The following is a 22,420-nucleotide window of genomic DNA, read 5'->3' on the forward strand; positions in this document are numbered from 1 at the left end:
CCATCCTCAAACCCGTCTTACACACTCAGTTCAGCGCGGAGAATGAACTGCGACTGCGCAAGCGGTGTGAGTCGTTTTTGACAAAGACTAAACCAACCGACTCATCATTAAGAGTCGACACTTTGGATCTAAAATGGCTCTACACGTTGTTACATTACTTATTCATTTATTTAGGTGTTTAACCATTTATACGTTAATGTCCACTAACCGTCGTATTCTAATTACAGTCGCAGTGGGTCCTGGTGCACTCGGAAGTTCGATACTGACTCATCGAAAATTGACACTGACTCATCGCAGATCGACACTGACTCACCCATTCACTCGCCTTTATACCTACAGCTAGAATTTGGATGTAGCCAGTTTCACCTAGTTTATGAGTTGGGATTTTTATTTTATTTTAATGTCTAATTAATTGGAACACGTATTTAATTAGAGTTAATTAAGGCTATATGTCAACTTAGGGTATTCTGAAGTTAAGACAAATGAACTTACATTATTAATTTGGTGGTGGAAAAGCTAATGTATTTTAACTTTAAGGGCAAGTTTGACTAAACCTATTAAACTAAGCCACAATAACTGCTGTATAAAAGTCTACAAAGCTTTATACAGATTCCAGAAAGCAGGTCATAGATTTTTAGTAGGTCAGAATGGCACTTGCAGCACTTTCAATGCAACTGTAGGTCTAAAACATAATCTGTACACTCTAAGAAGTAATGTGTCATTTTTTCTACACAGCTACTGTGTCCTGCGGTCTGTAACACACTTTGTGTCATTTCTGGCCCCTTTTTACACAGACACGTGTAAAGTAACTCCAATAGTTAGTCTACACATTTATGTGTAGAACTGTGAGAAAATACATTGTTTAAAAATATATATTTATTCAATTTTACTTAAATTTGTTGGATTCATGACTAAAAACATAGATTATTTCACATGTAAGATTAAAAATAAATAAATAAATAAAAATATGCGTTAACCAATCACATTTCTCCTATCAAGTATATCTGTGTTTCACGGTTGATTCCCTCTTTCTGGACCATGCAAGGAAAGGAGCAGCAGGATCCGTCCTTATAACCTTACTGGTAAGTTGCAAAAGGAACTAGTATTGACTTTGTTTTATTAATGTTTATGTAGCTCATGTTTATCAGTGTTTTGTTGTGTGTTTTATGAAGTCAAGCAAAGCTATAAAAAGTAGGTTTTAACCCTGTGACCTGTTTTAACAATCGACTTTAATTGACAATTGACTTAGTTAAGTAAAAAAGGAGGCACTGAATTACATTAATATAAACCTAAGTTTGCTTTTCTGTTCCTATTCAGTAATAAATGTTCTGTTAAACCTGACTAGTCTTTCTTTTTATTGGTATTATTTATCGTTAGCCAACTGGCTAACCGTTAATTGGACTTTTAGTTTGCTCAAAATGGCGTCAAAACAGAATGACTGTGGATGAGGTTACCATAGCAACCCTCTATGTTTTCAGTTCTTCTAAGGTAACTTACTTAACTGACCTATTGAGACTGTGTGATTAAGTAACATTATTTAAGTTAAATCTCATTATGAGAAGCGAATTTTAATAATTTTAATATTTTTAGCTTGGTTTAGCTCAGTTCGTTTTACTGAATCGGTTCTCTTAAATCATCCGAAACGAATAAGAGGCTGAGTGCATTCATAAGAATCGAAAGTTTGACTCCTTAATCACAGCTGCTTATTTGGCTCACATTCTCCCTTAAACAGTACAACAGTGGATGCCTGGGTGGAACGAAAACTTCAAATAATTAGTTGACTCAAATATCACAGTCATAACTTGCATGAATTCAGAGAACTAATGTTATTTTTATTATTTATCCACCCTGGAAGCAAAGGTATTCACTGAAACGAGTTGTTCGGAAGAATCGGTTCTTTAAATCGAATCGAATCGTTAGCAACATTGCCTAACATCATTAGCATTAAAGCTGGTAGTGGTGGATATATTTCAGGGTAAAGCAACTAATTAAATAATAAAACTCCTCCAAAATTCATCATCCGATTTACTTTATTCTGGTAAAGGAAACATTTTAGCTTGTATGCTGTAACTGTAGTTTTCAGGTGACTTGTTTAATAATTTGTTAAACAGCCTAAGTGAATAATTAGACAGCTGATGACAAATTTGGAGGAATATTAGTAGTTAGCTGATTACTCATTGGTGGGTTGAATAATCGGAATGTTATTCAAAATATTAAATGTTGTAAATGTTTAATTCAGTTAATATTTTGTATTGTGTACACAAGATTGAGAGAGAATCACAGCACCTTGTAATGACATTTTTTGTCTTTCTTTTAGGACAGAGAAACAGACGTTTTACGAGTTCTTGCAACCATCTTCAAGAATAGGAAAGAACACAAGAAACTGTATTTGAATATTTAAAAGTGTGTTTGGGCCTTTACTATTTAGCCATTTGTACTTTCAATACATTCTTAATCAATTCATTACAAAATACTGAATACTTTTATACGTTTTTGTACCTTTACTGTTAAACTGTTTGTAATCTTGTTTTAATGTATTACTTATCACAAAAAAATTTTATTTCAACATTTGTAATATTATACAGTAAAATAAAATGGCTACAAATTTTTACACCTGTTTCCATTTGTATTAGTCTTTATTTTACCCATTTTCTTGATTACACATAATCAACACACATTGTGTGCTGAACAACACATTGTGTGTGTTAATTATCCTGACACGGTGGGTGTGCAAAAACAGAATGACACATTTACTGTGTTTAAATCAACACAGTATGTGTCATCCCTGAGCACACTCATCACATGTGTTGAAATTCCACACAGTGTGTGTCATTTTTAACACATGTCTTTTTAGAGTATACACAAGATGGGCCAGACAACAAGGAATGGTCGAAATTAAAGAATTGTGTATTTTTTTTATTATTAATAGGAAAACATTTAAACTCATATATTACAATAAGCACATGAAAAAAGATGAGTTGCAAAAAGATGAAACACAGACGCACGAAACGAACTCAATTTAGCACTGTGTGTGATCACTTGAATGTGATGTCTTTAGTTTCAGTTACCTGTTCGTAATAATAATTGCAGTTAACAATGTTTTTGCTGGTTTTTCTTTTGGTTAAGCTATGAAAATACAAACACAGTGCCCCGGTGCGTACTGGGTGCGTCTCTATGCGGCTTTATGCGCCTTTGTGCACTTTTGTACGCCCTGCTGCGCTTCCGTTTGCGCTTTTGTTTTCCGAGCTTTCAGGTTGACGCGCACCTTGGTGTCATTAACACTTTATCCAACAGAGGGAGCTGTTCGCTATAGAAGAACAATGATCTTTAGTGGTGGTAAATTCGGTTCATTTTATGGGTTAATCTGAGTCAGTAATGTGATCCGGTTCACTTGAGTCACTTGTACTGACATTTTGATTGTGACTGATTTACTGCATAAAAATGCATCCAAATATCACTTGTCTTCCGTGCACTTATCTTCTTTAAATAAATCCTTCTCTCTTAATTCTCTTGGCACCTCACACCTCTCTTATCAGTGACATTTACATTTTCTGCATTTAGCAGACGCTCTTATCCAGAGCAACTTACAGAAGTGCTTACATAATGAACATTTCATTTCTCAAGTTTTAGTAAACAACAGTCGAAGAACACAAATATGCTGAAACCTGTTAGAACCAGTTTTTTTTTTTTTTTGTAAATGGAAAATTTTTTTCAGTAAATAAGTACAAGTCAGCTTAAGTGCTTAGTAAAAAGGTGGGTTTTTAATCGTTTTTTAAAGACAGCAAGAGACTCAGATGTTTGGACAGACAGATAAAGTTCATCCCACCACTTGGGGTGCTAGCACAGAGAAGAGCCTTGATGCTTGTCTTCCTTTAGTTCTGGGTGGCGGCTCAAGTCGAGCGAGACTAGTGGCTCGGAGGTTGCGTGGTACAGAGCGGGGTTTGATTAGACCACGAATGTAGCTTGGGGCTGGTCCATTTTTGGCTTTGTCGGCGAGCATCAGTGTTTAAAACGGAATGCGTGCAGCTACAGGAAGCCAGTGAAGAGAACGAAGCAGTGGGGTGATGTGGCAGTGTTTGGACTGGTTAAAAAACAGACATTTTGAATGAGCTGCAACGGTTTAATAGTGGACATGGGAGCTCCTGCCAGGAGGGAGTTGCAGTAGTCCAACCGTGAGATTACAAGTAATTGGACCAGAATCTGGGTAGCTTCCCTGGAGAGAAATGGCCGAATCTTCCTGATGTTGTACAGGAGGAACCGGCACGATCTTGTCATGTTGGCTATATAAGAAGAGAAGGTCAGCTGGTTATCCAGGACAACACCAAGGCTTCTTACCTTATCAGATGGTCTGATCTGGGAGTCATCAAGAAAAATGACTAGGTCCTGAGTTGGAGACTGATCTCCGGGAATGAGCAACATCTCTGTCTTGCTGGGATTGAATTTTAGATGATGAGCTGACATCCATTGTGAGATATCTCGCAGACAAGCTGATATGCGAGCTGAGACTTGTGTGTCTGAAGGAGGAAATGACAGAACGAGCTGAGTGTCATCTGCATAGGAGTGGTAAGAGAAGCCATGGGAGGCTATGACCTTACCCAGAGAGCGGGTGTAGATAGAGAAATGAAGTGGGCCAAGTACAGAGCCCTGAGGAACACCGGTTGAGAAAGTGCATGGGGGAGTTATGGATCCCCTCCATGACACTTGGTAGGAGTGTCCTTCGAGGTAGGAGGCCATCCATTGCCATGCTGAACCTGTTACTCCAAGGTTGGAGAGAGTGGTCAGGAGAATGCTGTGATTCACTGTGTCAAAGGCTGCAGAGAGGTAAAGAAGAATAACGACCGATGACAGTTTGGCTGCTTTGGCTGCATGAAGCTTCTCAGTAACAGCTACTGTTTCCGTAGAATGTGCTGCCTTGAAGCCAGACTGGTACGGATCGTGGAGGTCATTCTGAGTAAGAAAGGCAGATAGTTGGTTATAGACAGCACGTTCAAGAATTTTGGATAGAAAAGAGAGGAGTGAGACAGGTCTGTAGTTGTTAATGTCTGTAGTGTCTAGTGTATGTTTCTTAAGAAGGGGAATGACTTGAGCCTTCTTAAAAGCAGTAGGGACAACACTTGATGTCATGGAGTTGTTGATGATGGGTGTGATGAAGGGGACAAGTTGGCACTTGTGGAATCTTGATCATCGGTGGACCCACCTACCAATCAGATGGGTATATTAATGGGTCAAAGGTTCAAGGGATGGTCAACAACAAATTGCCACAGTATCTTGACCCGGTCAGGCAGCCACAGTGGCACCAGTGGCACCAAAACAAACAGTCAATAAATTACAATGAGGGAAGATCTATGATACTCCTTAAGCGGTACAGTACTAAAGTAGCCTGTAAGCATTTGCATTTTAATAATAATATAACTATATTTTGTTGTTGTTTTGCTTACAAGAAAATATGCTACATTACTAATCTATACCCCTACTACTACTAATAATAATAACAATGTGCATAAAATCAGCCACATAACGAACACCAGTGTGTTTAACCACTTGTTTATTGGAATATTTAACATATTAGATACATGGACTGGAGTGAAGCCGGTTCAGCCAAATCATCCGAGTCCCTGGTGTTTCCAGTGAGTCTGCTCACTCGCCCTATGTACTTAGCAGCAGCCAGTCAGAGGACTCACAGGATCCGGATTAATTGAGATTTCAGACTTGTGATTCCTGATTCAGTATAAAGATTTGAATTATTAACCCGGGTGATTCAGGAACCACCCAGCTCTAATGTACATAGCTTAAATCTTCAATGTGAGGCTAATCGTTTTTGTTGCTACCTAATAATTTTATACCCCCCTTAACATGTTTAAATTAATTATTTTTATGATATATGCCTGCCAAATAAAATGTCACCAGTTTTAATTTTATAAAGCTGGTCACCTTAACATAAAGGCAATTAATTTAAGTAACGTAGCATTAATAAAATGTGTTGCTGCGGCTGTGAACCGTGTTTGTATTTGCTGAGCAAATGATGCTATCTGTGTAGAAAATTACACTTTTTATTTAACATTGTATACTCCACTCCAAGCTTAGATATTTTTATGTACAATGTGCATATGAGAAATTAAAAGTTCTCTGCTTCTCTTTTCCTTTGGGTCATCACCTATACAAAGCTATATGTAGATAGAAACCACTGTAAAGGGTTGAACAATGCTGAGCTAAAAAACAGATTGGATTGTTGCAGTAAGGCAAAACAAATATTTAACCACTTTTGTTTTTAATCTTTTAGAAATGTAATAAAGTATGCTTCCATGTTATGTTAAAAAACAAAATTAAATATAAAAAGTGAACACCACCTTAAGCATTTCTACACACCACACAAATCTAATATACTCAAAAAAAGCACAGAAATAAAAATCTAATCTAATCCATTTGCACGCCATCATTTATATAATAAAAAAAAAAACACAGAAAATCTAATCACAGAAAAGTATTTTTCATATAACAGATTACTAAGTTTTTGCATAAAAAGAAGAAAAAAGTGCAGTCTGAATACAGTTTCAGTTCCTCTTTAAGGTAATAGAATTTTCTTCAGACTTTTAAATAGTCTACAACCCGTTTACAGTAAAAAAAAAAAAGTACATACTTGTGTTTTAGTAGTACATTTCAAACATTGTCTATATTTGCCTTGAACATGTACATGCTTCTGTGAGAGGTTGCAATTGGTGTATCGATTTTTAGTTGTTTAGTCTAAAAGGAAGGAGCAGGGCAGAAATACACACTGGACAGAATCAGTCCATTGCAGCTTAACATATTCTACTTACTCATTTATTTACAACTAGAGGTGTTTTGGGCATGGCAGTGATTGTGAAATTGACAAGTCAGTTATGTCCATCACCAAGCTACAATTGATGAAAGCCTTGGTCTGGCCAGTAGTCACATATAGATGTCATGGCTGGACATTCAGGAAAATGGAAGAAAGATGCATCCAGGTTTTTGAGAACAAGTGCATTAAAAACGGCTAAAAATCTCATGGCGGAAGATGAAGTTATGTTACTTTGGGCAAGTGATTAGGCACCAACATGGCAACATTGAAGGCAGTGTTATGAAAGGACCTGTGAAGTGGACTCAGAAAGCTACATTGGACAGAAAGAATTGGAGAAAGCTGACCCATCTGTGCAGCCAACCATCACAAAGCAACGATGGGATGCAGAATACAAATAAATGGCTAAAAGTGATAGTAGACTATTTAAAAATGTGCCAACCTCTTCTGTTTACATCGTAATTTAACCCTTTATCATTTATCATTCTGCCTTATTAGTCCAACACATCATTTAATCCAGTCGTACTTGCCCAGTTCTCAAAAACCCTCTTCTCAGGCCACAACTGAAAAGTAGGAGGTATTTTCACTCTCTGCAGAGCTAAAGGATCCCATTTCACCTGGATGCAACACTGACTTAAACATACGGATCAGCTCGCGACGAAACCTCACCCCCACGAAGCCATAGAGCAGTGGGTTGAGAGCGCAGTGGGCCAGCCCTAGACTTTCCGTCACCAGGATGCCGATGTCAAGCGCGTGGTTCAACGTGCAGCTGGAGCTTATTAAACCTAGTACCACCAGGCTGTCGATCATCTTTAGAATATTGTACGGTGCCCAGCAAATTACGAATGCTGCCACCAGGGAAATAATGAGCCTGAGTGAGCGGCGCTTCTGCCTGCTAGTGCTTGTGTGGCAAAGTGCACAGAAGATGCACAAATAACAGTACAGCATCATCATCAGGGGGAGTCCAAAGCCTAACAGCATGCTGAGGAGTTGCAGAGCAAGATGCCAATGTTCAACACCGTCACCGGTAAATTTTAAGTGACACACCAGCCGGTTATTATCTTGTTCTAATTGCTCCACATTTCGGAAATAAATGTCGATTTTGGTCAGGACAAGGCAGCTGATCCAGATAAGTAAGCAGGCCAGCTGAGCCAGGCATGTGTTGCGCCTCCAGCTGGTGTGGACAGCATGAACAATGGCCAAGTAACGGTCGAAGCTGATGCATGCCAGGAAAAGCACGCCGCAGTAGACATTCAGGGAGAAGAGCGCACCCGCTATCTTACACAGACCCATGCCGTATACCCATCCATTAATCCACTGGCCAGCAAAGAAGGGTAACGTCAGGGCCAGCAGAAGGTCAGAGATGGCCAAGTGGAGCAGAAATGTGTCAGTCAGAGAGAAGGAGCAGGGACCGTGACAGGACTTACGGTAGCGGCGCACCACACACAGAACCAGAATGTTTCCAACCAGAGCCAGGATGAAGACTATTATGTAGGCTATGGGGGCAAAGCGGTGGGTAAAAGATAAAGTATCCTCCAGATTGCAGGGGGAAGCGTAACTGCCATCTAGTTCGTCCTCGTAGGAATAATTTGCTGTGTCGGTTGTTAGGATAAATCTTTTGTTCAAAAGGTCCTGAAGAAAGCAGTCGAAGGAAGTCCAGAAAGTACTCTTTAAAACACTTTATTAAGTGTAAAAATAATCTGTGAATATATATCAGAGCTAAGCCGGCCGGCGCTCCTTTTCTCCTGCAGTCTAGACACACCACGTAAGAGAGAGACCGCGTCTCTCTTTCCGCCAGTTTTTAAACTAGTCTAGGCTCCTCCTCCTTTACTGCTGGTGGAGCCAATGAAATGTGCTAAAAAGCCCCGGGCTCCGCCTTCTGCCAAGAGATTATGGCAGCCGCCATTTTGAATAGACCATGTGGTCTGGATGTAATACTTCCCATATTAAATGTACGTTTTTATGTTCCGAAAAACCTAACAATCCCCCCTTGAAAGCATCTTAATGCTTTCACAATAACTTTTAACTATAGGTTAGGTGTTTCTAGATCCCAGGAGATAAGGATAGCCGTCAGCAACCCCCCAATTTAACCCCTTCTGACTACATGGCCACTGGGCTGAATTTTATACAATAAAACGTTTCTAAAAATAAAAAGGCTACCAGTTAAACTAAAGGAACCGTACCTATCGCAACAGCTCCTAACCCTGAAACAAACAAACAAACAAACAAAAAATAATAAAAACAGGAAATCAAAATAAAGTAATTTAAAAAATAGGAAATCAAAAAGAGAAGAAAAATAAAATAAAAACAATGGGTGCGTGGCTTCTACAGGAAGTCCGTTCAGGTTGTCCTCCACCAGACAGAGCTGCAGATATTCAGAAGGGGCCCATAGCTCCTGTGTCTCTGCATGACTCCTAATGTCTTATGGATTCTCCCCTGTCGGCCTTACCTGTTTCCACAGCAGCACAAACATTTCCTAAAAATAGCAGAGTACCAAACATATATACATTGTAAACAATCCTGAACTAACCCCTTGCGTTTTGCAGCTAAACTATGTGTGTTGCACTTAACTAGTGTTTTCAAAGATGGTCTATGTGTCTGCGAACTATATGTTTATGTTTTTTTTTTTTTTCCTCCTAGTCTAACTAAATTCTCCCCCCTCGTCTTGTTCCGCTCCGTTGATTCCGCTGGACTCTTCTTCCACATAGTCGGTTTTGTCGGGCTTTTCTGCTGTGGGTTGTTCCCTGTAGGCAGGTCCAGTTAGTGCCACTTCTGTCCCTTGGAGTGGGTCTTCCAGTCCCCTCAGTGTCTGCCTCTGCCAGTCCTTCCAAGTCTCCTTCCTTCATCACGGTGTGTGATTAGTAGTGCTGGTCCTCTCTCCTCATCTTGTCTGGTCGGTTTTACCTTTAATTAAGCAGAGTTAGTAGCACTTATACTGCTCGAAGTGGGTCTTCCGGCCCACCTTCAAGGGTATCCTCCTCATCATCATCTACATGATATCTCGACAAATCAGCCAACACCATCTGGATAACTGGTGGATCCTGCCCCCCTCTGCTTCCTCTACTCACTATATCTATTAAAAATCTTTCTATTAATACCCTGATGCACGGGATACCACAACAACAACATATCACTAAAATTACCAATCCTACGCATGCTGACATCACCAAATTTGCAATAACTCCCTTCCATGGCCCAAACATCCCTTCTAGCCACTTAACCCATTCATACACACATACAATCATACAACAGACAAACATATAAGCTACTTACCCAGCCCTCACCGTAGCCACCCCACTCCCAACAACAGGATACACGGCCACGGTGAGCTTAGACACCACTGTCGCAAGGCTTTCTGGATGAAGCCCGTGCCAGACCCAGTGGCGACGCTACACTGTTTCCTCCCTAATGGTCAACCGTCCCGGTGACCCACTCACCAGCGTCCACTGGGTGGCTCTGTGTCTGGACCGCACCCCATTAAACTGCCGAGTCGCTCTTCCACCCACTGCTGGACCGGGCACCCTGCCCCTACAGCCACCTGGGCTAGCGCACTCGCACAGACCGGGCATATTGGCTCACCAAACCATCAGAGCCACCCAAACACCACGATCCCACTTCTGACACCAATGTGGCGCCGGCGAGTAAGGAAGGTTAGCGTCAGGGCCGCAAGTGAGCTGCCTTTGGCAGTTCATTCAGTGTTTAGCGACAGACACCCATTCATACACAAATCCCTTCTGAAAAATGTCCCCTGTTTATCGGTTCTGGTTTGTTGCTCCTGAAACAGGTGTAATTGTCTTCATAAGCTTTGATGTTGGTTGGGGTTGGTTCCTGAGTTAGTGGGTGAGACATGGATAAATTCTCTATGTGTTAAATTAGACATTTTAGACCGCTTTAAACAACCTTTCGAGCAAAATCTGTAACACGTATTAAGACAAAGATAAACTGGTTTTAACGAGACACACCCTAGAACAGAAGATTCCTGCCTAGTCGAAGAATACGAGTATTCTTTTAACATTCACTGGCACAACTCACTCGGTTGTCCAAACACAACTCAGACAAAAGAACATAAACCTCAGTACAACAACAGTGTCTACTGGAAACAAACAATTACTTCACCGCGACCGACAATGGCCCTATGGAAACAAACATATAGTTCAGGGCAATCGACAGTGATCCCCTGGAAACAAACAATTACTTCACCGCGACCGACAATGGCCCTATGGAAACAAACATATAGTTCAGGGCAATCGACAGTGATCCCCTGGAAACAAACAATTACTTCACCGCGACCGACAATGGCCCTATGGAAACAAACAATTACTTCACCGCGACCGACAATGGCCCTATGGAAACAAACAATCACTTCACCGCGACCGACAATGGTCCTATGGAAACAAACATATACTTCAAGGCAATCGACAGTGATCCCCTGGAAACAAACAATTACTTCACAGCGACCGACAATGGCCCTATGGAAACAAACATATACTTCAATACTTGTCTCTCATACTGCATTAACCCTTCCTGCTATATAAAATTCCCCTTCAAACAGTTCAAACTGATCAGAGCAGAAGGTGCATACACATTACATCTAACATTTTCTACACTTATTCTACTTCATCATCGCCGCATGCTAGAGAGCCTTCAAATTTTCTAAATCACCTTTTTCCCAATACAAATCACCAATCCACTATTTATTATTTACTCTGCCATACTTAAAATAACAACAGCTCTGCTATATCAACTTCCATCAGTCCTACAAACCCCTGACCTATATTATATATTCATTCAGATTTTTACCCCAACTTTGTCACTGGTACTAACACACATCCTGCTTCTAACAATACAGACTACATTTCCCATAATCCAACACTCTCACATGACCATCTCCTGCTCCTAGTCAGCCAATCCCTCACGCTCATCATCACCAGCACTTTGATCCACTTTGGCTATCTTGAATCACATTAAACTCTACTTAAACAGTTCCATTTAGTTAACTCACTGCAAAATACTACCAACCTAGTCTGCATACCTAGCATTCATGCTTCACTAGCGTTTATTGCTATCACAATAATAAACCCCTCTCTACTCTGTGAGCATCTGCTCTTTCCACCACATGACACTTCTCTGTATTAAACTCCTCATGTTTCTCCATCATAATCTACAGAACAGCAATATATGCCTACTTATATTTTCTCTAGTCTGCAAAATCTCATTATTAATATACATAAACCTAATTTATCCACTTCATATGAATTATCTAAACTTACTACACGTATTATTGTTATTCTAATACCTTACTGTAAAATACATCCAAAACCTCTATAAGATGTTACCGAACCCCTCACTTTTTATTATGGAACCCAGATCTTCAGGTGGATGTCTATTAAAACACACTACTGTCCCACACGGTCTTGAGATTTCACTGCATAACGTCTCCATCCAGCCTCACATCAGCTTTCCCTTCCTCTTGTCTGATGATGTCATTACTTTGGCATTCTGTACCTCAGCACCCCATATGCCTCTTGAACACTGCTTTACTCAAACATCAGAATGCAACAACAGCCTTGACACACATCTGCAAGATCTGGTATTCACAATTTTTACATCATCTTTGGTACTGCATAAGTGTCCACCATCCTCAGCCAATACACAGTAGATTAAATATCAGACTTCTCTTTACTCATGCAGGGCCTGCAGTTTTATGGCCTCAACCCCCCGCTGGGTTGCTGTGTGTCTGTGAAACCTATGACCTGGGTCTCCAGTCACCCCCCTTCATGTACTTCTCTCCTAACAAGTTATTTTCTTCACTGTTTCCTCAATCTTTAAATTGCACTCATCTGCCACTCATCTATGATCATGCATAGTATTGCCACAAGGTTTACTGCACCACATTGAACCAATCTAACTTCTTCAATAAACTATATAGTATAAAATGAGTGAGTTGACCTGATCAATTAGCTAGAAAAGATTCATCGGATACAACACAAGCATCAAATATTACCAATTGCCAATTAACAATTTCCAAAAAATATTACCAATTAAATTGAATCTTACCGGAGTTCGTGTAAGCAATTATATTTAATCTCCTGAGACCCGAGCTTTGATTTTTTCAATGCATTTTTCCTATTCCTTATGTTTTTAACCTTAGTTGGGCGACACGGTGGCTCAGTGGGTAGTACCGTCGCACACTGTCACAGCAAGAAGGTCCCCCCTCCGCGGAGCCCGCATGTGGGTTTTCCCCGGGTGCTCCGGTTTCCTCCCACAGTCCAAAGACATGCCAGCGAGGCGAACCAGAGACACCGAACCGTCCATGTCCGTGCCCGATACAACCTGAATCCCGTGCAATGAGCAACCACCGCTCCTGTCATAAATGTAACCAAAGTGCAAAACATAACGTCAAAATCCCAATAAAGAAGCAAACAAACTTTATTAGTGTTCTAGTACTTTTGCTACCACTAGCTGGCAGACAAAAGTGTCCACTAATGGGGACAATCGATCGAAGTTTAGCAGGTCAAGGAATAAGGCATAACAAAACCAAAATGTAATGTCCTCATATGTGACTGCAGGGTCGCAAAAGGTTAATCTCACCTGAGTCCGTGCAAGCAGCAGCGCTGAGAGATACTACAGGTTGCTACAACTCCCTTTTCTCTAAACAGGAGGTAAGGCTGAAGGTTACCTTCACCAGGCGTCCCTGGATCTGCATGCATACCCATAGGTCTGCCAGTCCAGCTGCCCCAGCACAATGTATCACAGGGTTTAATGCACAAAGCAGCATATTACTTGACTAAGTAATATTGAACATAAACACAATTTAAACATAAAATCTCAAAATCTCATTCCTGCCATTAAAAATCTTATATACTCCCCCCTGTTTTCAAATTTTACAATAAAATCTTGAAAATAAAACCTAAATGAGATCAGTGTGGAGACGCCACATATGCAGAGACCGACTCCTCTTAACCTCTTTCCACCAGATGTGGGCAACTGAAACAAAGTAATTTAAAAATTGACGGCAACCAAGCATTAAATCTGCATTTTTCCTGTGTCCAATTGGAATTTCAAACGACCTAAAGGCAATTTTTGATGTTTCTCTCATGCTCATCTGTATGAGAATTATTAAAAGGGTCTTATTTTCAGTGCTTGGTGCCAATTTCCCTCTTCACAGCCCCTCCAGTGGCTGGGTAATAGACACAATGTTGTCTCAGTTCAAAAGATTATAAGAGACAGGATGTCCTTCACTAGGAGCCCTTGTTGCATTTGGCAGGTTTTTATTATCTTGGCTTTGTATAGATTGTTTTATTATGTCCCCCCTGTTTGACATATAGTTCTACTCATGGGTCAATTTGGTATGGTATGGTATTTTAGGAAGGCATTGTTTGCCCACGGGACCTCTCCAAGCATTAGGAGACACACAATCAGAACTTTCTAAACGTGTTTATCCTGTTAGAAAGGACAGAATTTTAAAGTTAGTTCCAGTAAAGTCTGGTGTTAGCTGGACCTGTAAACAAATAATGTTGTTAGTGAGCAGTGGATGGTGTTCCACAGCTTTGTCGGTAGTGTCAACTCTGGCATTGTCCTTTCCAATTCAGCATTCCTGTTTAGTAGCATTTGAATGCTCCTCATCCCTTAGCGACTTCTGCTGGAGAACTTTCAACATATTACTTACATTTCCATATGAAGAAGGATGAACTGATGGATCAGGGACTGGTAACTTGGGTTGTGGTGTGTTAACGTCTGGAGTCACAAGTCCTTTGTTCATTTCTTTATCTGTCTTGTTTATTACAACTTTCATATGTTGCAAAGCCACCTTAGTTCTAACTAGTTCTTCCTGTAGCTTTACCAGCTGTCTCCTGTTTGCCAATGCCTTCAGTCGCCCCCCTTGATCTAATTTCTCCTGCTGTTAGATTTCCCATTTTCAAAGACACAGAGTTGGGGGTCGCAGATAATGTCAGTCACTCGTGATGTCCCTTTAACTCCGCCCCTTGAGGGTCGTCCAGGACCCCCAGTGAGATTTCTCCAATTCACTATCAACTACAGAGGGGAGCACATACAGTATTAACACCACAATGGAGGCCCCACACCCACAGGACCACGCAGACACGTGTCTCCCAACTCCACAACTCCCACACCAGGGCTGGACGACACGGCCAAAATCCATACCACAATACAACTCCTAATTTCGGTCGACACGACACAACTCCGACATCGACACGAACAACACAAATCCCAGAAAAGTTGCCAAAAACATTAACACCGAAAGGCCTCACCTGCAAACCTCTGAACCCTACAACAGTCCACGAAATCTCACCCCTCACAACTACACAATACCTTAGAAACAGTAATAATAAATTAGCTTTTTTACCTTTTACTTGTATTCAGCATTTGCATACAGAGAAAAATACATCATTCCCAAATAAACATAAGCCTTGACAATATAATCCAATATACTAACATAGGTCTTAATCATAGTTGGAAAGAGTATCAAAAACTGTATTGAAGTAAAAGTACTATTACTTTAATGAATCCTTACTTAACTACGAGTAAAGTTATTACTTTAAAAGTCTACTCAAGTAGCGAGTATTTAATTTAGAATGTACTCACAGTAAGCAGCAGGGGTTCTCTTCGGTGTAACGCAAGCAGGAGTGGATATAATTCTCACAATAGTTGTTTTTAATTCAAATGTAGTAGAAGAAACATGTTTATATAACATTTAAAACGGTTAGGTATGTGTAACGTGTTATTTCAAATGAAATAAAACTTTTCCGAACTGTGTATCCACTAGCGATGTGTCGCAAAAAGATTCGAATCCATGATACGGCTCTCCAAACTGGAACAAAGGAATCGATTCTTCCGGGAGTCGCCATGCAAACACACGGTTCTTCAAAGGGAACCGAGACAAAGGATTCGACTCCCTGTCGCAAAACCCACTTTAACAGCCTCCCAGCTTTTTCATTTTGCGATTATTATATCATCCAAAACGCAGTAACTACCCCTACAAAACATACTTTCGCAAAAGCAAAATTATAGTCTGTGAAATGAGCTTTAAAAAACTACTTTGTTACAGTAATCAGTGTAATTCGAGCGGCAACACCGGGCACCGGTTAAATCCGTTTAAAATTCATATCTCCGTTATTGAAACATTTTCCACTGCTATGTTATATCGATATTGAAATATTGTCAAGCACTACCTCACACATTGAAGCAAAGAAACAATACAACAATCTCTCAACAAACATGTACTCACACAACAACCCAGCTCCTATCACGATAAACAAGCGTTGTGTTATTCAAAAATTTAATCTTATTCACTACAACAACCCTGATTAAGGAGATTTTCCTTAATTATTTGTGAAAATTCCCCTTTTCTTCCCTGCTGAGAGGGACAATACTTTTCACGCATGGAAGAATTATTCTCTAAGTGCGGGGGCACTTAGTTTACGACCCTTATAGTATAAAAACGCTACTTACCTTAAAGCACACTTAATAAGGTACCATCATATACTTCGTCTCAACTCATAGTTATCCTTAAGATCATGAAATTAGATTAAATTATAGAATGATCTGCCGCTACTCACACCCCCCATGCGTAATGGCCGATGAGACAAGAGCGCACGCTGTGCTCAGATCCAAGATGGCGCATAAAAGGAAACCACGCTGTTTTCTCAACATTAAAATGGCTGATAGACAGGAAACCATGCTGCACTCATAGAGCCAAGATGGCGGATAGATAGAACACACGTGGTACAAACAAAGAAAACCGCTCGCAGACGAATACACACAGAAACACAGACACACAAACTCCTGATGTGCTATTTACGAACCGAATATAGAATTTAAATTAGTCTAATTAACCGAACTCCGCTTCCTTAACAGACAAGTTAGAATTTCAGGATAATCTTATTTATAGAACCTCGTTCTTTGAACTGCCAGTTTCTTAAGATTTCCACGTTCAAATCATAGAGTGCCGTCCTTTGAACCGCAAGACTCCTAGATTTCCAACGCTCGCTCATTCATAGAATCCCGCTCTATGAGCAGCCGGATCCTAAGTTTTACAACGCTCGAATATAGAATCTCGTTCTTTGAACCGCCAGATCCTATTATTTCCAACGCTCGAATCATAGAATTCCGCTCTATGAGCTGCCAAACTCTTAGATCTCCAACGCTCGAAACTTTTGGATCTATAGAATTAACCCAGTCCCAGACTCGTTAAAACTTAGATCATTCAAATCACGCGCCCCTGTTTTTCAAACAAACGGACACGTTACGTCCCAATGATGTTCCGGGTGGAGCCGCAGCCGAACACAATACCATTTATTTTAACCGGTCTGGTTCGAACTCAGCAATCAGGAAACACACAATTTTTAGCTCCAGCATATATTCACAGTGTTAAACTATCTAACATACTTTAGTAATTTAATCAGACACTTACGGATTCTGAGATTCAATTTTACACTCAATACGCTAAATAATAAATGCATCTAATATATTCAGAGAACATCTGTTTACCTTGTAGTAGGCGCGCGCCTCGTATTGAGCACAAAAGATTTTCAGAATTCCTGGTCTTACCTCAGTCAGCTGAATTAATTCTGATGCAATCCTCAGACCTCTTGAACCATCCTCTGGCTACCATTTGTTAGGATAAATCTTTTGTTCAAAAGGTCCTGAAGAAAGCAGTCGAAGGAAGTCCAGAAAGTACTCTTTAAAACACTTTATTAAGTGTAAAAATAATCTGTGAATATATATCAGAGCTAAGCCGGCCGGCGCTCCTTTTCTCCTGCAGTCTAGACACACCACGTAAGAGAGAGACCGCGTCTCTCTTTCCGCCAGTTTTTAAACTAGTCTAGGCTCCTCCTCCTTTACTGCTGGTGGAGCCAATGAAATGTGCTAAAAAGCCCCGGGCTCCGCCTTCTGCCAAGAGATTATGGCAGCCGCCATTTTGAATAGACCATGTGGTCTGGATGTAATACTTCCCATATTAAATGTACGTTTTTATGTTCCGAAAAACCTAACACGGTCTAAGAGAAAAAGATTAGAAAAGATTAAAAAAGGTTAGTGCCATCTTCTACAGTAACATACACTGATCAGCCATAACATTAAAACCACCTCCTTGTTTCTACACTCACTGTCCATTTTATCAGCTCCACTTATCATATAGAAGCACTTTGTAGTTCTGCAATTACTGACTGTAGTCCATCTGTTTCTCTACATACTTCTTTTTAGCCTGCTTTCACCCTGTTCTACAATGGTTAGGACTTCCAGAGGACCACCACAGAGTAGGTATTATTTGGGTGGTGGATCAGCACTTAAGTGACAATGACATGGTGGTGGTGTGTTAGTGTGTGTTGTGCTGGTATGAGTGGATCAGACACAGCAGTGCTGCTGGAGTTTTTAAATATCGTGTCCACTCACTGTCCACTCTATTAGACACTCCTACCAAGTTGGTCCACCTTGTAGATGTAAAGTCAGAGACGATCACTCATCTATTGCTGCTGTTTGAGTTGGTCATTTTTATTTAAACAGAAACTGTCCAAAGACGAAATGTTAAATGTTTCATATAAATTTGGTGGTTTTTTTTTTAAAGTATACATTCTAAAATTGATTCCTGCAACACTTTTTGATTAAGACATACATTTGAACACTTTAACAAAAGAAGCATTCAGAAATAAATTATAGAACACTATATTATAAAAAATATTCAGTTTGAAATTTACTCTAGTGCCTCCACAGTTTAAATATCAGTCTTAAACTAATGACGTTTATGTTTATGTATTTTCATCGACGCCAACAAATGAAAAACAAAATGGATCTGTTTTTTTCTAAATAAAGTAATTAACACTTACAAAATCTGCAGTCGTGTAAGAGCTCATCGTTTTACAAAGATGTCTGGTCAAAATGGAAATGTCAGCACAAGACCTGTCTCTCACTGTTAGCGCAGGACAGACCACATAGAGAGTGAGAACAAGAAAAATGCTGAGAGAAAAGTGAAGTAAGAACCAGAGAAACAGAATTTTTGAAATCTGCAACATGCACAAACATTTTTACAGGAAGTGGTCACTATGTTTAAAAGGAACTTGGGCAGAATTGGGCAAAAAAAGATCAAATGGAAAGCAAATGTGTGTAATGAACTGATTAAATGAAAAGAGACTGAGTAGAACGGTGGGGCAGAACCTGGGCTGATTGAAGGTGAGCAACACGGACACTATAAAAGGTCGGACTCTTTGGGGATGAAGGGACTTTGTTTGGAGCGGTATGGCGGCTGACTAAAAGACTGATTTAAAGTGCCGGAGCTGGATGAAGGAAGATTCGCAGTGTTGACGACAGGTCAGTGAGAACTGTTAAAAGAAAAGACTGTGAGACGCTGGTGAAGAACTCTTGCTCGGAGCGAGTTGGTGGCACGGGGAGATTTCCGGACCACGTGAGACGCTGTGTTGAGGCTGGTCGCGGTTACGGTGCCAAGGCTTCCGAACTTTTAAGAATCCAGATATTTGGATAACTTGATCGGAAATACATTATCAATCATGAAATGCTAGACTGTACAATGAAGTTTGTGTGCACTTCAGAGTGTGTTACATGTTTCTCTTGCCGTGTTGAATTATATGCTAATGAGTGATCTGATAGTGTGTTATTTTAATACGTGTATTCTGAAATTAATTTTATGCTCACTGTGGTGTTAGAGTGTAAAGTCTAGTGTTGGATGGTTGTCCTCTTACTCCATTTTTATCTCTGGGCTTAATAAAATTTTTTAATGTGTGAATAATTCCATATATTCGCCTGGTTATTATCGTGATTTACCAGACCTTCCTGGGTTAACGAAGGTGGTGGCAGCGCTACGCTACGGTATTAGAAGGTTCGCCAGATACATTACATGTGTGAAGCAACAACCATACCTTTTTTATTAAATATTTTGAAAACTAAACATGGACATGTTGGCATTTTTTAAATGTATAAGCTAACCCTTTCTAAAATTCGGGATTAGATGTGTGAAGATTCCAAGGTGTAGTGAAAAACTGCCACTCCTACACCTAAATTCAGTAAACTAAATATGCAGTTGGTACCTCCAACAAATTGAGCTGCTTTTCAGGTCTCCCAAAATTGTAAAAAATGATGTTAAGATGTTATGTCAAAAAGCCATTTTCAGGATATGGCCAAAAGTATTGTTGGACATTCTATTTCAAAACCATAGACATCAATATATAGTTGGTTACTGCTATAACAGCCTCCCCTCTTTTAGAAAGGCTTTCCACATGACTGAAGTATGTCTGTGCTCGTTTAGTGAATAGAGCAGCGTTTCCCAACCTTTTTTGCACCGCGGACCGGTTTCATATAAGATATAATTTCACGGACCGGTGGGGAAGGGAGGATTTAATATTATTTAATAATATTGCTCACATACTATGTTAAATGTGCCGTTTTTGCTGCAATGAGACGCTTCAGGTGCTATAAGACAATAGCACCTGAAATAGAAGCAATGAAAACTGCTTTTCTAGTGATCTCTAATTATTCATTCTTTCCAGTGGTTGGGGACCACTGGAAAGAAGATTGGTAAGATCAGCACCTTACAGGCTGGTATTGAACAAGTAGGCCTGGCTCACAATCAGCATTCCAATTCATTCCAAATGTATGTAATTGGTGCTGCTAAAACACCTGAACTTATTAGTTAGAAAATGAGTTCACATGTATACTGTAATTTTTACCATTAAGTGTAAATAAAGTGGGTTACTTTGTGGTTGACTGTTTTGGAAAAATTTGCAAAGTGAGTTGGTGAAGTGAGTTCCTTGGACTCATTTTTATTTTCTAAATACGTAACTGCCTGCATGATGAAGGACGCCAGATATAAGTAACATAAGGTCTGTTAATGGGAGTCAATATACAGGCGGGTGGTAATAGATTTTTGTTTTACAGTTTTCTATGTATTCTCAGAAATGGTCACATGACATTTACATTTTTGGCATTTAGCAGATGCTTTTTGCTATATGAAAATACAACAAAGCCTACAATCCATTGACAGAACCCAACTGCCTGGGAACTTAGACTTGGTGCTTACAGTTTGGGCTGTTGCGGCCCCTTGCAGTGTATGAGGTGTCAATCTCGACAGTGGAAAAGCTGGAGAGAGGAATCGCTGCATACATCAAGAAGTGGCTTGGGGTTTCACGATGCCTTACCAACATAGGCCTATATGGGGATGGTGTCCGTCCGGCTTGGTGTAAGGCAACTGCACCAGAACGAAGGAAGATGATAGTGGAGGAGGTGTGCCGTCAGGAGAAAGCTGCAAGGTGTGCCAAGGCAGTTTCCCTTGGCAAACAGGGACAGTGGATACGGTGGAAAAGTGTGGAGAAGAGGAAGTACAGCTGGAAGGAGTTATGGACTGTGGAAACAAGACACCTAAGCTTCACAATTATAGCTACTTATGATACTCTGTCAACACCAACTAATCTCTATCAGTGGTTTGGTAAAGATCCAGAGTGTGCCCTCTGTTCCAGGCCAGCCTCCCTCTGGCACATACTCACAGGGTGCAAAACCAGCCTCAACCAAGGTCGTTATACTTGGCGTCATAACCAAGTTTTAAAGAGCCTTGCGTCCTCATTGGAGAACAAGCGTGTTGCCATCAATTCCGTACCACTGCTAATTTCCAACTCCCCATGGGCTTGTTTTGTCTGTGAGGGGGCTAAAGTAAACAGGAACAGTACTTCAACATCGGAGAGAGGCCAGTTCTCTTTAGCCAGCGACCGGAAATTGCTGGTGGACATTGGCAGACAGCTTGTGTTTCCCCTAGAGATTGCCACCACCACCCTTAGACCTGATATGGTGCTCTGGTCCCCCTCTCTCAAGAAGGTGTATATCATCGAGCTCACTGTACCCTGGAGGATTTAATGGAAGAGGCACGTGAGCGAAAACAGCCATCAAAGCAGCTCCCGAGGTCGCACAGAGGAGCAGTCAGTGGCTCTGGATGAAGAGGAAAGATCCCTGCTGGGCCCCAAAATAACATCATAACCTTATCAATTGGGCATGAGATGCAAGCTCAGGGCTGATCACCCTGTAGCTGGCCGCCTTTGGGGAGGGTGTATAGTGTGAAAGGCCGAAACACCCAATGAACCAAAGGAACACTACTGATGATGCATCCCAGAATTTCCAACCCATAGCATCAATTCATTGTTCACTTAATCTTGCATGTGCTTGCACAAAGGATAGTAACATCTTGTCCTGTGTTTTGTAATCTGGGTAAGAAATTCATACACAGCATCTTGGTGCATTAATTTGGTGGTGTGGAAAGTTTTGTAATGTCTTTTATCTGCGTGGCATGGCCTTCTAATTATGATTAACTACAGCTTGTCGTCTCTGTGGCTAAATTAAAAGGGCTAATCTGACCACCCATAATAGACAGGTGTCAGGAACACAGGTGTCACTGTCCACTAGCTTTATGTTGCCATCAAATTAAATACTGTCCTGCAAAAAAAGCTCCTGCTCCCAGTTTGGCACAATAAAGTTTCAAAAAAAGTTTGGTGTTAATCACATGGACAAAAAGCTTTGCTGGATGATGGATTTCTGGTCAGACAAAACAAATGTTATTTAACAACAATGAGCAGCACATTGGTGTAACCAGGT

The 22,420-nt window shown here is 40.4% G+C and overlaps 1 protein-coding gene across 1 annotated transcript; it reads right to left on the reverse strand.

Moving 5' to 3' along the window:
* Positions 1 to 7,366: 7,366 nt before the first annotated feature.
* Positions 7,367 to 13,524, reverse strand: LOC134310089 (C-X-C chemokine receptor type 3-2-like). The gene is made up of 2 exons (XM_062991606.1): positions 13,406 to 13,524; positions 7,367 to 8,429 (listed from the first exon to the last, which is right to left on the reverse strand). Exons 1-2 carry the CDS (start codon positions 13,522 to 13,524, stop codon positions 7,367 to 7,369), a joined length of 1,182 nt encoding a protein of 393 aa, XP_062847676.1.
* Positions 13,525 to 22,420: the final 8,896 nt, after the last annotated feature.

The sequence above is a fragment of the Trichomycterus rosablanca genome, chromosome 3, assembly GCF_030014385.1.
Source record: "Trichomycterus rosablanca isolate fTriRos1 chromosome 3, fTriRos1.hap1, whole genome shotgun sequence".
Classification (NCBI taxonomy): Eukaryota; Metazoa; Chordata; class Actinopteri; order Siluriformes; family Trichomycteridae; genus Trichomycterus; species Trichomycterus rosablanca.